The 14965-nt window shown below is 34.8% G+C and overlaps 1 protein-coding gene across 1 annotated transcript; it reads left to right on the top strand.

Annotated features, from left to right (window-relative positions):
- Positions 1-1401: 1401 nt before the first annotated feature.
- On the top strand, positions 1402-5279 carry LOC149491593 (cytochrome P450 81Q32-like). Its single transcript, XM_089717197.1, has 2 exons — positions 1402-2283; positions 4554-5279. Exons 1-2 carry the CDS (start codon positions 1402-1404, stop codon positions 5181-5183), a joined length of 1512 nt encoding a protein of 503 aa, XP_089573323.1. The 3' UTR covers positions 5184-5279.
- Positions 5280-14965: the final 9686 nt, after the last annotated feature.

The following is a 14965-nucleotide window of genomic DNA, read 5'->3' as shown; positions in this document are numbered from 1 at the left end:
ATAATAAGAACAGTAGTAATAATAATAATAATAACAATAATAATAATAATAATAATAATAATAACAATCACAATAATAATAATAATAATAATAATAATAATAATAATAATAATAATAATATTAGTAATAATAACAACAACAACAACAACAACAACAACAACAACAACAATAATAATAATAATAATAATAATAATAATAATAATAATAATAATAATAATAATAATAATAATAATAATAATAATAACAGCACCCTAAAAAAATTCTAATCGCAACTCTATATACAAAATCAACCATAACTTAATACAATAAAAACAAATAAAATCGAAAAAAAAAAATTGGAAAAATTAATCGCAAAATAAAACTAACCTCAGATTGTTTCGAAACAGGCTGACAGGAGTGCAAAGCGAGCGGGGCTGGCGGCATCAGGCGGGCTGGAATGGTGTCAGGAGGGGCCGGAGCGGCGCTGCGGACGGAGGAGAGGAGAGGAGAAGGAGAAGAGAGAAAGAAGAAGAAAGAAAAAAGAGAGGGCCCGATGCTTAAAGCCCTAATTTTTGCGACCGACACATCGGTCGCAATTTTTAATGAGCCGACGTCGTTTGACTAGGCTCAAAATTTGCGACCGATTTGCGACTAAATATATCGGTTGCAAAAAATCAGTCGCAATGTAGTCTCCAATCGGTCTCAGAACTTTGCCCCATTTTTGACGCGCGAAATTTTGCGACAGAAGAACACTTAGTCGCACATCGGTCGCAAATCTATAGTACACAGGTCGCAAATCATTAACCATTCTCGCGGGAATTTTCAGCGCCAAAATTTGCGACCAATGGCTTATAAGTCGCAAAGCGGTCGCAATTTTGCAACCGAATTAAATCGGTCGCAAAAATCGGTCGCAATTGTGCATTTTTTTTGTAGTGTATAAAATTAAAATGATAAAGTTAAGGGATAAATTTATATATTCAGTGGAAAGTACTTATTCATTTAACTCAGAAATTTCATTAACATAGACCTAGTAACACAGCCACTCCCAAATACATATTTTAATTAATACCTTTTCTGGTTTTTCAATTTAAAAAAATTGAAAAATAGTTATGCTCTCTCCTGCTCATTAAATAATTCACCTTTAACTTATTAATTTTCAAATTGTCTTCCAAAAGTTTGAAGAGCAAAGTTGGACGAAAAACATTTTCTTGAAAAAAAAAACGAACAACCTTGAATAGTTCAACTGAAAAAACAAAAATTGGGTCCACTACTATAGTCCCTTCCTTTCAACATCATGCGTATACTACAAAAATCCAAAGATTTTGTCAATACATCCATTTGTGTACAACTTCATGTCAGCACTGTGTGTATATATATACATATGAACTAAGAAGCAGCACTAATAGATACACAGCAACAAGCATGGAAGACAAATATTTCTATTTGGTGATCTTTGTCCTTCCTTTCCTCTATCTTGCCTTAAGAACAACAAAAAAACAGAAAAGAAAGGTACCGCCAAGCCCATTTTCTCTTCCAATTATAGGCCATCTGCACCTCATAAAGCTTCCCATGCATCAAACACTTCATAATCTTTCCCAAAAATATGGTCCAATCATCTCTCTCCGATTTGGTTCCCAGAAAGTAATGGTTATATCATCACCATCAGCTGTTGAAGAATGCCTCGCTAAAAGCGACATCGTTTTTGCAAATCGTCCCCCGTTTACTCTATCCAAGTACGTAAGTTACGACAACTCTACTCTCTCAACATCCTTTTATGGACACCATTGGCGCAACCTTCGCCGCATAGGCATGCTTGAAGTTTTCTCCTCGAATCGCCTGAATGCGTTCTCGGGCATTCGACGAGAAGAAATCAAGATTTTCCTAAAGAAACTGTATGATATCTCAAGTAATGGTTTTGCTAAGGTAGAGTTGAAACCACTGTTGATGGAGCTAACGTTTAATATGATTATACGAATGATAGCCGGAAAACGGTATTATAGTGAGGAGACGACAGGAAAGGAGAAAGAAGAGGCAAAACAATTTAAAGAAACGATAGAAGAGACTTTTGAATATGCAGGAGCCTCATATTTGGGAGATTTCTTGCCTATTTTGCAGTGGATTGATTATGGGGGATTTTTGAAAAGAGCGGAAAGACTTGGTAAAAGAACTGATAGGCTATGGCAAAGTTTTATCGATGAACATAGAAAGAAAGAAATAAAGAACACCATGATTAGCCATCTGCTTTCTTTGCAAGAATCAGAACCAGAATATTATACAGATGAAGTTATTAAGGGTCTTATTCTGGTGAGTGATTTTAACTAATATTTCTATATATATTTTTTTTTTCTGCATCCATGTTTTCTTGCTTTTAGTTTTATGTGAAGCCATTCTCATTAGTTTTTGCATTGAAGACTTGTTCCATTCGCATGCTTAGTGTTTTTATTAGTAGAATTTTAATTGCTTAGACTATGTCCATGGGTGCATTCATTGAGCAAATCAATGAAAAATAAGTTGAGGGTTTCATTACAAAACATGGAATTTACTTGCACAAAACCGAGTCCATGACTTGATCTATGAACTGAACTAATAAAAATAGAATTTTTGTTGAAATGATAGAATTTTTTACCACATATTGCAAAAAAATATAAAGAATGAACAATTTTTAAAAATTTTCTATTTTAATTGGTTTTGGTTTAGGCAGTATTTTCCATGAAATATTTTTTTTTATCAGCAAAGTAATTAATTTTATTATTAATAACGAGGAAAAACTTAACAAATCCAAGCAATCTAACCCAAGCCATCAAATTTACCCTATACACCCAAGTCTTCACTTGGAAATGTCATGTGAAAAAATCTAGTATAACTTCATGATATATGAAAAAAAAACCTCATTAAAAGACCTGTTATCACTTTTCGCGAGCCGTGAAAATTAAAAATAGAACATAATCATAATTAAAACGAAAGAGAACCTATAACCAAGTTATAAAAGGATTTAATGCCTAAACTCCTTTTTTTGCCAAGCAATCTGCAAAAGAGTTTCTCTCTTTTATGTGTCTGAAGCTAACATGAACCATAGAAGAAATGCGAGAATCTAGCTTATTAAAGTGTTCCCACCACCTCCAAGGGCGTTTTTCTTTGTTTAGCACCCAAGATAAGGGAGTCTTTGAATCTGATTCAATCACCAAAGGTAAGAGTTTAAAAACATAATTTATGAAACATTACCTCTTAACATTTACCTAAACACGCTAAAACACGTTACAGTACTACAACAATTAATAACTACTAAAATAAATAATCAAAATATAATTTAATTTTTTTAATATAAACTGTATTTCTTAGAATATAGATAAAAAAATATATAGAAAAACAAAACAATTATAGCATAATTGAAATCCTAAATAATAAAGAATTAACTAAACCAGCATATACATACAAAAGGAGCACGCCAATGTCCGTACTCACATATATAATAAAAATGATTGATGCAAGTTGTTGAAATTTATTAGTAAAATATCCTAATTAGAATAAGTTAAGCACAATAAACAAATATAAGGTTGAGTCACACTCACATTACTCATACATAATTTGATCAAAGTTTGAATTTTTTTTTCTTTTTATATAGATTTATTAGCCACCCCATGGCGGCTTATGTAGTTTCATATACTACAATCGAAACAATGACGTACATGCTAACTATCAACCCCAATTACTGGGAATTAAATATTGCTAATTCAAAACAATAATTTATGTACTTTGGTGGTTAATATTTTGGTCAAATACACTTAGGTTGAATTCAATACTCAAAAATCACTACATGTATATAAAATCAAATTCGAGTTGTAATTGATTTGATCAAATCAAAACTGGTTTATAGTTCAATCAACTGGTTGAATCAATCGATTTGATTTGAGTTGAAAAACTATTCTCATATTACATGGAGGGGAAAAAAATACTGGGATAAAGTGAAGGGATAGTTTGGTCATAAAAATTAGTTGTTTAATTTTGTGTAATTCATTTAGAAATTCTACCTATTTAATTATTAGCTTTTAATTTAGTTATAATCAAATTTACAAAATTCTTTAGAATTTGAAATATTCAGTTTTTTCAAATATAAAAATATAAATTTTCAAATGAATTCCAGAAAGACTTTAACATGAAGCGTATAAAATTTAACGAAATGCATTTATTACAAACAAACAATGCATTTATTACAAACAAACAATGGAATGTTTTTAAGTAAATTTGACCTTACTAGGGGGTTTAAATTCAAAATTCTCACTTCTAAAGATAAATTGAGTACCACTTAGCTAAAACTCATCGTTTAATATGTATGTAACATTTAAAGAATATGCACATTTTTTTACTGTTTATTGAGATATCTATTGAATTGAAATAATATTATGGGCTACATAAGAGGATTAACCCTTCTGTTAGCTTATCAAATTGGTGAAAATTGTCATAAATGTAAATCTAGAACCTAAAACTTCTCACATTTATAAGAAAACTAATTAGACCACACTTAATTAGTTAGTAGCTATATTTATATAACAGAGTTATTGAAATTTCAATCGTAGGATATTGTATTTGGTGGGACTGAATCAACAGCCATTACAATAGAATGGGCAATGTCAAATTTACTTAATGACCCTGAAGTTCTGGAGAAGGCAAAGAAAGAGTTGGACACAAAGATCGATGATAAAGAAAGCTTGATGGATGAAACTGTTGTTTCTAAATCACCATATCTTCAAAGTATTATAACAGAAACCCTAAGATTGCATCCACCAGGTCCACTCCTTATTCCACATTTATCATCTCAAGAGTGTAATGTTGGAGGGTACAGTGTTGAACCCAATACAATGCTGCTTGTTAATGCTTGGGCTGTACATAGAGACCCTAAGTTATGGGATGACGCAGCTAAATTTAAGCCTGAGAGATTTGAGAGTGGAACTAATCAAGGTATTGAAGCCAACAAGTTGTTGCCTTTTGGGTTAGGAAGGAGGTCATGTCCTGGGATTGGTTTAGCCAACCGGGTTGTAGGGTTTGGTTTAGGGTCTTTGATTCAGTGCTTTGAATGGAGAAGGGTAAGTGATCTGGAAATTGATATGTCTGAAGGGATTGGACTCACCATGCCCAAAGCTCAGCCATTAGTGGCCATGTGCAAGGCACGTGATATCATGACGAAAGCCCTATCTTCTTCTCCATGAAGCTTGACTTACTTCTTGGAATGGGTGATATAAAGCAAGTTCTTGTGTGTTAATTTGTAATAATGACTTTTATATTATGAATGTTAAGATGTATGAGTTCGGTTCTCGCATTCTTCCTATTCAGTTCTTGTTCTCTGTCTTTCTATTTTGTTCTTATTTACACTCATCCTCTTTATAAGGTTAATTAAAAAATATATTTAGCTCTCTTTGCATGGTTTGATCAAATCCGAAGGTTCGCTGGATTACTATCTTCTTTGTCACTTTGTGCACTGTCTGGCTTAGAAGAAATAGATTGGTGTTCAACTTAGAAAGGTTGGATTGTGAATCTGTGGCGGAAATAATTAAACTGAGGAGCTTCGATATCCTTACAACTAATCACCCTTATTTACCATATTCAATTAGCGATTGGTTTTCACAACCAATGTTAGTTAGCACTTATGTTCATAACAGTTTGAACTCTTTCTCTTTTCCAAGATCTTTTGTATGTTGGGAAAATCCAATAGATGGGATATTAAAGTTTAATATAGATCGATGGTGCCGCTAGAGGAAAACTAGGTCTAACTGGAATTGGTAGAATGGTAAGAAATTCCAAAGTCGTGGTGCTATACATTTTCTATCAATATGTGGGAGTGGTAGTTTTAAATGAAGCATAAATTCTTGCAATTTTTAGAGTTGTGAAATTTTTTCGGGTTCAAATCTTGAAATTCTCCTGTAATCTTTGAGTTTGATTCTAAGAATGCCATTAATTGGGTTGATAACAAAGAAACATGGTTTTGGAAATGGTGGGAGCTCTTTAATAAAATGAAAGTTCAGCTCCATATAGTGTAGGAGTCAAAGATCGGAGTCATTGGAGTCAATTTCATTTAAAGAAATTACCGTTGCTATTGATGAATTTTCATATTTTGAAAAGTTGAAATCAATAATATTAAAGCTATACTTTAAAAAAAATAATTATTGATTTACCTATTAACTTTCCAATCTATAAGAGCAAGAGTTCTTTTCTTTATTAAAGACACATCTTCTTTCAGTCCGGTTCCTCTCTCTCTTTTTTTTTATTTTTTGGCTTTAAAGCTTTTCTTTTTTATTCATTAGCAATATCAACAGCTTGAAAATAAGTTTGTCTACTAATAGGGGATAGCCTTCCCTGAGAAGTAAAAATAGTTTATGGATAAATTATCAAATTATCAAATTTAATAGGGCTAAAATTGCTAATACCTATATATATATGAGAAAAACAATTGTGAACCCACTACTTTGTCTGTGGCGCGGCCACTGGCTCCATTCTTTATTTCTAGTGGGTTTTACTTTCGAGGGGAAAGAATATTTTCACGGATGGGCCTCCTAAGAAAGGTGTAGATGCATTAATCCCTTTTTTTGCATGGACTCGAGAAATATGCATCTACCTTTATTGAAAGTTTGAAGGTACAATTGTGTTTTGCATATCTTTGCTTTGTTCTATAAGACATCAGTTTTCTATTTATGCGAATCTCATTACAGATTCCAGCCTATCTGGGAGGAGGCTAGATAGTTTATTTTCAAAGTATACAGCTACAATTTCCTCAACATCTATTTCTTGAAATCTTCTTTAAGTTCAAAAAAATCTGCTACCAGAACCATCTTGAAAGAAAAGAGCAAGTTCAATTAGCCTCTTACCTGTACTATCGATTAAATGCTTTGAAGTAGTCCCAATATCAGTTCTTTTCAGGAGTTCAAGAGCCCATTCACTTTGAGAACCTAAAGCTTCCATCAAGATGATCCATTGCATTCCATTTCTGATTTCAAGATCAACTATATGTATTTTTTTAACCTGCCACGTGCTCTAGAATAGCCTGAATTACTGAAAAAATGGGCAATTCGACAGAAGGGAATTGCTTGGTGATATGCAATGGCGGGTGAGCTTAGGGTTGTTATTGCTTCATGCATATCTAACGACTGCTTTTTCACCACGATTCCTAATTGTGCATCTATTCTCTCTTGAAGAGCTTCAGGGAAGTAATAAACGACTCGTTGAACTGGATTTAACGGAAAAAGGCCATGAATGTTTTTTAGCAATCTCCCCCCACTGTAAAACTGTTGATTGCCCACTTTCTCAGCAGAAGCCAGGAGGCATTGCACGAGTTCTATGTCTCTGATTGCTTCATCAGAGAAGCCCAAGGAAATATGAGAAGGATTTTTAAGCATGTGAACAACATCTATTGCCTGGGAAGAGGACTTGAGAAACCTTGCTCCTGCAATTCTAAGAATTTCTTCTGTTGACAATTCCTGGCATACCGCCTTATTTACACGGTATATCTTTTTCTTCGATCTTCAATCTTTTAAACCCCTTATTGTATTGTCTTAATAGTTCAAATGGAAATGCATTTCCTTTCTTTGACTGTTCGAGTTGTCTCCATATGTTTTCTTGATAGATTCTGTTATCAGAGCAAAGGGAATCAGGATCAGAACCTACAGATTCTTCCAGTTCTTCAGATTCAGAAAAAGGACTTTCTACTCTTTTGTTTGCTGCTTCCTCACTCTAAGGATAAATAAATAAATAAAGATATAAACATTTGGAGAAAATTTCCAGTAACCATAAAAAGTTACTTAAAATTTATAAAGGAATTAAGAAACCATTTCAGTTAACAAAGCGCAGATAAAAGCAGCGTACATCGATTTAACTATAAAATTCATTTGAAAATGATAAAATTTAACTTAATTATATTAAATTCTTGAAAGAACTACCAATATAGAATAGAATAAAAAATGCAAGACCAACATGCTTCGTTTTGTATTGAAAAGCTACGACTCACCAGTTCTTATAAAATCTAATTGATTGAAATTCCATCTAGTAATTATAAATTTCTATCTTTGAGTGAACATTCAATCAACAAAAAGAAGATAGTATTTAAAGAGCAACAACTATGATTAGCATTCCTTTCACATCAAATATAATTGTAAACACGAAATTCCAAACAAAAATCAAATACAAATTGATAGTATTGATTTTTATAGTATTTTTATTGCAATTTTGATTGAAATTTCTATTACTTTTAATTTATTTAAATTAGTTTTTACGTAATATTGATATGTTTTTATTCAAAAGCTTCCTTTAATCACAACTCACTTGATTGGAAAGAAAATTGTAGGATTTTGCAAAGAAAAGAACAAAAATAAAGCAAAGTAAGACTGGCACGCCACAGCCCGTGTCGCGAAGCACGGCCGTGTCTGGCACAAGGCAAGACAAACCAAGAGACAGAGAGATGCACGCCTCAAGCCGTGCCGAGGAACACGCCCGTGCTACCCTCACATTCGCGAGCGCGAACCTACACTGGGCGAGCGCGAGAAGTGCAAACGAGAGGCAGAGAGTTAGGCCGCGCAACTCGCGAGCGCGAGCCTCACATGCGCGAGCGCGACCCTCACACTCGCGAGCGCGAACCTACACTACGCAAGCGCGAGAAGCGCAACCCGTGCGCGCCTGCACTTGACTTCCAGAGAGGTGCACGCCCCAGGCCGTGCAACTCGACACGCCCGTGCGCGCCTGCACCAGACTTCCAGGAAACTGCACGGTCAGACAGCACGCCCGTGCGCGCTAGCTTGCCAGGCCATGCTGCGGAACACGGCCCGTGCCAAAGCCTCTAATCCCCCCCAAGACTGGCATGCCCCAGGCCGTGCCAGGCAACACGCCCGTGCAGACCAAGAATTCTATATTTTGAGTCAAAAGTTGCCAACTAATTTCTACCATTTTCACAAGATGCCTTGGATGCTTTCTTCACATGCCAGTCAAAGTTCAACCATGTGCATTTGAGACACCATAATTGAGAGCAATTCATGGCTTAATTTACAAACTATTCCACCTCACAAAGTTGGACTTCACTCATAAAAGAACAAGGCTTGTTCCCCCAAGTAGGCTATATAAGGAAGCAAAGAAGCCACTCAAAGGGCATCATATATCCTATACTCTACATCTATTCTTCTCTCTCTCATTTTTAGTTTTTAGATAGTTTATTTTCTTTTGAAGCTAAGTATTTAAGAGTTGTGCAAGGTTTCAAGGAAGCCATTCAAGCAATTGATAAACTAGTTCTTATCTCTAACTCTTAATCTTGTTTATTTCTTTCATTATCTTTATTGATTATGGAATATTTATCAAGTATTGTTGAGTTTTATTTAAGTACTATGTGTAACTAAATTCTTATACTAGGGGTTTGATGTAGCTTAATCTCTTTTCCAATTTATGCAATTAGATTTATTTTTCCTTATTCAAGTTATGATTTATTAATGAACTTAATGCTTCTAGGCAGAATTTTCCCCTAGATTGATTTATTTCAATTATCACTATCGGAAGAAGGATATTTTTTATGAAAAGGTTAATAAAACACATGAGAATAATAACTTGATGCGGAAGCTATACGGTTTGACTCATGGGGGGTTTTCATAAGTTAATGACCTTAGGTTATGAATTCACAGGACAAACCATAAAACTTAATGATTTAATTCATGTTTGATTGCGCTATTGGAAGATAGGTAATTAGACCGGGTTAAAATAGCTAACAATACATCGGGAGAGCTTGTTAGTGATTTTTGGGTTGTTTCCCCTACTTGAATAATTAAATTGATTAATGAACTAATTAAATAAATTGGATAGAGTTAGGTGAAATCAAAACCTCTAGTAGCTTTACTTCCTTGATTTCTTTTAATCAATAATTGCTTGCTTAACTTCTTATTTTTACTTGTTGAATTTAATTTCTATAAACAATTTCATCATTTATCGTTTAAATAATAACAAAATAACATAATTTTGGTACTTGGTATACAATCCCTGTGGATACGATACTCTTACTCATCATATATTACTTGTAGCGATTTCGTACACTTGCAAAATAAGCTGTCACAAATCCATAAAATTCAAAACACAGTCTCACTTGTACACCAAAAAGAACAAAAAGAAAAAAGAAAAACCTTAAACAATTGAAAGAATCGAAAATCTTAATTGAAAAATGAAATTTGAAGGGAACTGTTACTACGACACTCCCCCACAGTAGTATCCAAAGTGTTTCACGTTTACCAGGGACCACAAATTATATGTGGTCTTCCAAAAAAAAAAATGAGGCAAGGAATAAAAGAAAAAGAAAAAACTCTAAAATAGGAACAAAAAGATCATAGTGTGTATAAAATATACCAATTGATTTCAAGAACACCTTGAATCAGTTGTTCTAAGGCAAGCCGCAAAAAAACTGATATTGAGCAACTGTAGTCTTATGTACACAACCACCCTCTCTCCTCCCCTATAGATTCTAAAACAGAATTTTGAACAACCAAATTATCAAATAGTAAGATGGGCTTTGCAGAATCTCACCCACCAAAAATTCAGTGTATGAATTGTCTATCATCAGTCAGGCCACTATTAATATCTGTAGCCTGAAGATCCTGGTGGTGCAGGTGGCAATCGATTAGGAGTACGACGGCTGCCCGAGTTTGAACCATTGGTTAAATCGCCATTCTGTGCAGAATCATTGTGATGCCGACTGCGGCCATTAGATGTAGACCTGGACGAACCATAGTCCACAGAACCATTTGCAGCTGCATCAAATGCTGTTCTCCAGTCATCACCTGATGGACCATTTGACTTGGGGCTGCTTAATTCGCAAGTGTACGAATCGCTACAAGTAATATAGAATGAGTAGAGTATCGTATCCACAGGGATTGTATACCAAGTACCAAAATTATGTTATCTCGTTATTATTTAGACGATAATTAAGAGAATTGTTTTATAAATGTTAAATTCAACAACTAAAAAATAAGAAGTTAAGCAAGCAATTATTGATTAAAGAAATCAAGGAAGTAAAAACTACTAGGGGCTTTGATTTCACTTAACTCTATCCAATTTATTTCATTAGTTCATTAATCAATTTAATTATTCAAGTAGGGGAAACAACCCAAAAATCACTAACAAGCTCTCCCGATGTATTGCTAGCTATTTTAACCCGGTTCAATTACCTATCTTCCAATAGCGCAATCAAACATGAATTAAATCATTAAGTTTTATGGTTTGTCCTGTGAATTCATAACCTAAGGTCATCAACTTATGAAAACCCCCCATGAGTCAAACCGTATAGCTTCCGCATCAAGTTATTATTCTCATGTGTTTTATTAACCTTTTCATATCAAAGATCCTTCTTCCGATAGTGATAATTGAAATAAATCAATCTAGGGGAAAATTCTGCCTAGAAGCATTAAGTTCATTAATAAATCATAACTTGAATAAGGAAAAATAAATCTAATTGCATAAATTGGAAAAGAGATTAAGCTACATCAAACCCCTAGTATAAGAGTTTAGTTACACATAGTACTTAAATAAAACTCAGCAATACTTGATAAACATTCCATAATCAATAAAGATAATGAAAGAAATAAACAAGATTAAGAGTTTAGAAATAAGAACTAGTGATGAATTGCTTGGATGGCTTCCTTGAAAACCTTGCACAACTCTTGAATACTTAACTTCAAAAGAAAATAAAACTATGTACAAGACTAAGAGAATGAGAGAAAAATGGAGAGTGGAGTGTAATGTGTAATGTGATGGAATGGGGATTACGTGTGAGATGAACTCTACTCTTCTTTTTTCAAGACTTCTTTGAGATAGGATTCCACATGGTTTTATGATCAAAGTCTTCTTTTGTTAGGTTGTAAAGCTCTCTTTTAGGTCTCCATTTTCTTCAATCATGACTTACCCATGTGCATAGGTTGGACCTTGGTTTGCATGTGAGGAAAGTTGTCCAAGATTAGCTCCATAAATTAGTGTAAGTTGGTTGGCAACTTTTGACTAAGTTTAGGATTCCTTGCTTGGCACGGGCGTGCACTGTACCACGGGCTGGGGCGTGCACGCTTCTGGAAGTCTTATGCATCAACAGCACGGGCGTGCTGATTAGCACGGTCACTGTAGCTCTAGCACAGGCGTGTTGCGTTGCACGGGCTGGGGCGTGCTCTTCTCTGCCTCTTGAGTTGCGCTTCTCGCGCTCGCGCATTTGCAAGTCGCGCTCGCGACTTGTGCTGGCAAACCTTCTGCCTCTCAAGGGTGCTTTCTCGCGCCCGCGCATATTAATATCGCGCTCGCGATTTCATCTCGCGTCTTCTGGTTCAATTGCTTCTGATACTCAGATCTGCTTGTCGCGCCCGCGCATTTTAAAGTCGCGCTCGCGACTTCAGCTCGCGTCCGTGCATATGGAAAGTGCGCTCGCGAGCTTTTCTTGCAAATCTTCTGACTCTCTTTTCTGATTGTCGCGCTCGCGCATTTGAAAGTCGCGCTCGCGACTTGGCCACTTTTCTTTGTTGAGACTTGCTTCGTAGCGCGACTTGGGCGTGCCACTTAGCACGGCTAGGGCGTGCTAGAGCTGAGTGTCTTGTTTTCTAAAGTTCTTTTCTGCACCAATTCCTACAATTTTCTCTTAGATCAAGCAGATTAAAGATTCAAGGAAGCTTTTGATCATAATTATGCTAAAAGTGATTAAAACCAAATTAAAGCAATAAAAACTTACTAAAATTCTAACAAATATTATAATAAAAACACTATAAAAATCAACACTATCAAAATTCCCCAAACTTAAACTATTGCTTGTCCTCAAGTAATAAAATTCTTTCTGAAAGTAGCATGGAATAATTATTTGCGAATTTAATCAATAACTGAATTAATCATAAGAATAAATTATATATATATCCTATGTAAGTTATTTTTTAGTAAAAATTGATATAACATATTCTTTTTATTAAACATGAGTAAAGGACATTTTGCTTACTTCTTATAGAATAGTGAGTATTAGGACAAATTTAGCCTACATGTAATATTTCTCATCTCAAGGTATTTTTAGGTAACCTACTTCTATTAAAGAAATTGGTTGCATTTTATGCTCCATACCACTTCTCATCTTTTTCTCCTTTTGTGGTTGCATTTTATGCTCCATACCACTTATATATTTATAAGAATATAAGTAATAAGTAGTTGCATTTTATGCTCCCTACTATTTTATTTTATTTTATTTTATTGTTTTTTTTTTAAAAAAAAAATAAAACCTTCATCCTTTATTGATTTAAAACATACATGTAATATGGCTTTAGTGTCCTTTTTCTCTTTATTCAAGTTTTAGAAAAATGCTCTAAACAAATGGTTAAGTCCAAGAAGTATGTTAAAACCAATTTTTGGTTTAAAATAATTTACTTTGGAAAATATTATTAATTTATTCAAAAGTTTAACTAAGATATATCATAAATTCATACTAATAATTATTCCATACTTATTTTATTGAAATAAAATTTTATAATTTAGATAAAACGTCCACCCCCTACTTAATTGAGCACATTGTCCGCAATGAGCAATTCCCCAAACTTATTGTAGTGCAAATAATAAGAAGTTTAGAAGTGTACCATCGTTGGGGCAAAAGAATGCAATGGAGCGTGGTAGATCATCCAAGCTAGGAGGTGAGAAACAGAAAAATAATAATAATCTAAAGGAAAAACAACACAAACCAAAAACAACACAAACCATTAAATCGAAAGGAAAAATGGGTCATCCCCCACAAGCACTTTTGTTTAACGTCGTTAAGTTCGACATTCTGAACCTGATTCGGTTTAATCAAGATGGATAATGGTTTTAACAGGGTCAAAATTTCCACCATGGTATACCTTTAGGCGATGAGCATTCACTTTGAAACATCGGTTGCCATCCATTATCTCGACTGCTCCATGTGAAAAAATTTCCTGAATTGTGAACGGACCAGACCATCTCGAGCGCAATTTGCCTGGAAAAAGACGGAGTCTAGAATTATATAGTAATACCTGTTGGCCTACCTTTAGATTCCGTTGAATGATACGCTTATCATGCCATCGTTTGGTGCGTTCTTTGTAAACTTTGGCATTTTCATAAGCGTGGAGCCTCATTTCATCCATCATATTCAATTGAAGTAACCTCTTTTGACCAGCTTCCTTAGTGTCAAAATTAAGAAATTTGATTGCCCAATATGCTTTATGCTCCAACTCGACAGGGAGGTGACAGGCCTTACCATATACCAGTCGATATGGTGACATGCCAATTGGCGTCTTGAATGCAGTTCTATAGGCCCAAAGAGCATCATCGAGCTTCTTGGACCAGTCCTTCCTTGATTGGCCAACAGTTGTTTCCAAAATCTTCTTGATTTCCCGATTCGTGACTTCTACTTGTCCGCTTGTTTGAGGGTGATATGGAGTACCTACACGATGTGTAACACCATATCTGGAAAGTAGTGAGTCAAGGTACTTGTTACAGAAATGCTTACCTCCGTCGGTGATTATTGCTCTTGGAGTACCATGCCGTGTGAAAATGTATTTCTTGATGAAGCTCATCACACTTTTGGCATCATTATTGGGAAGGGCAATAGCTTCTGCCCATTTTGATACATAATCCACCGCCACTAGGATATATTGGTTCGAGTATGATGAAGGAAATGGTCCCATGAAGTCTAGACCCCAAACGTCGAAAATTTCGACCTCAAGAATGCCATGCAAGGGCATCTCTTGTCTTCTTGAAATATTACCTAACCTCTGACATTGATCACAAAGACGAACATAGTTAAAAGCATCTTTAAACAGATTAGGCCAATACAAACCGCTTTCCAAAATACGTGCTGCAGTCTTGTTTGCTCCAAAATGCCCTCCACATTCCATTGAATGGCAGAATTTAAGGACACTCTCCATTTCACTTTCCGGTATACACCGCCAGGGGGTTTGAGCTTTTACCATTAGCAAAAGTTGCTCATGGGGGAAGTTCTCATTGATTT

Source organism: Jatropha curcas, unplaced genomic scaffold, assembly GCF_041381405.1.
Source record: "Jatropha curcas cultivar XTBG-Jc1 unplaced genomic scaffold, XTBG_Jcur_1.0 HiC_scaffold_1144_pilon, whole genome shotgun sequence".
Taxonomy (NCBI): Eukaryota; Viridiplantae; Streptophyta; class Magnoliopsida; order Malpighiales; family Euphorbiaceae; genus Jatropha; species Jatropha curcas.
The sequence above is the reverse complement of the archived record's forward strand: the minus strand, read 5'-3'. Positions and strand labels throughout refer to the sequence as shown.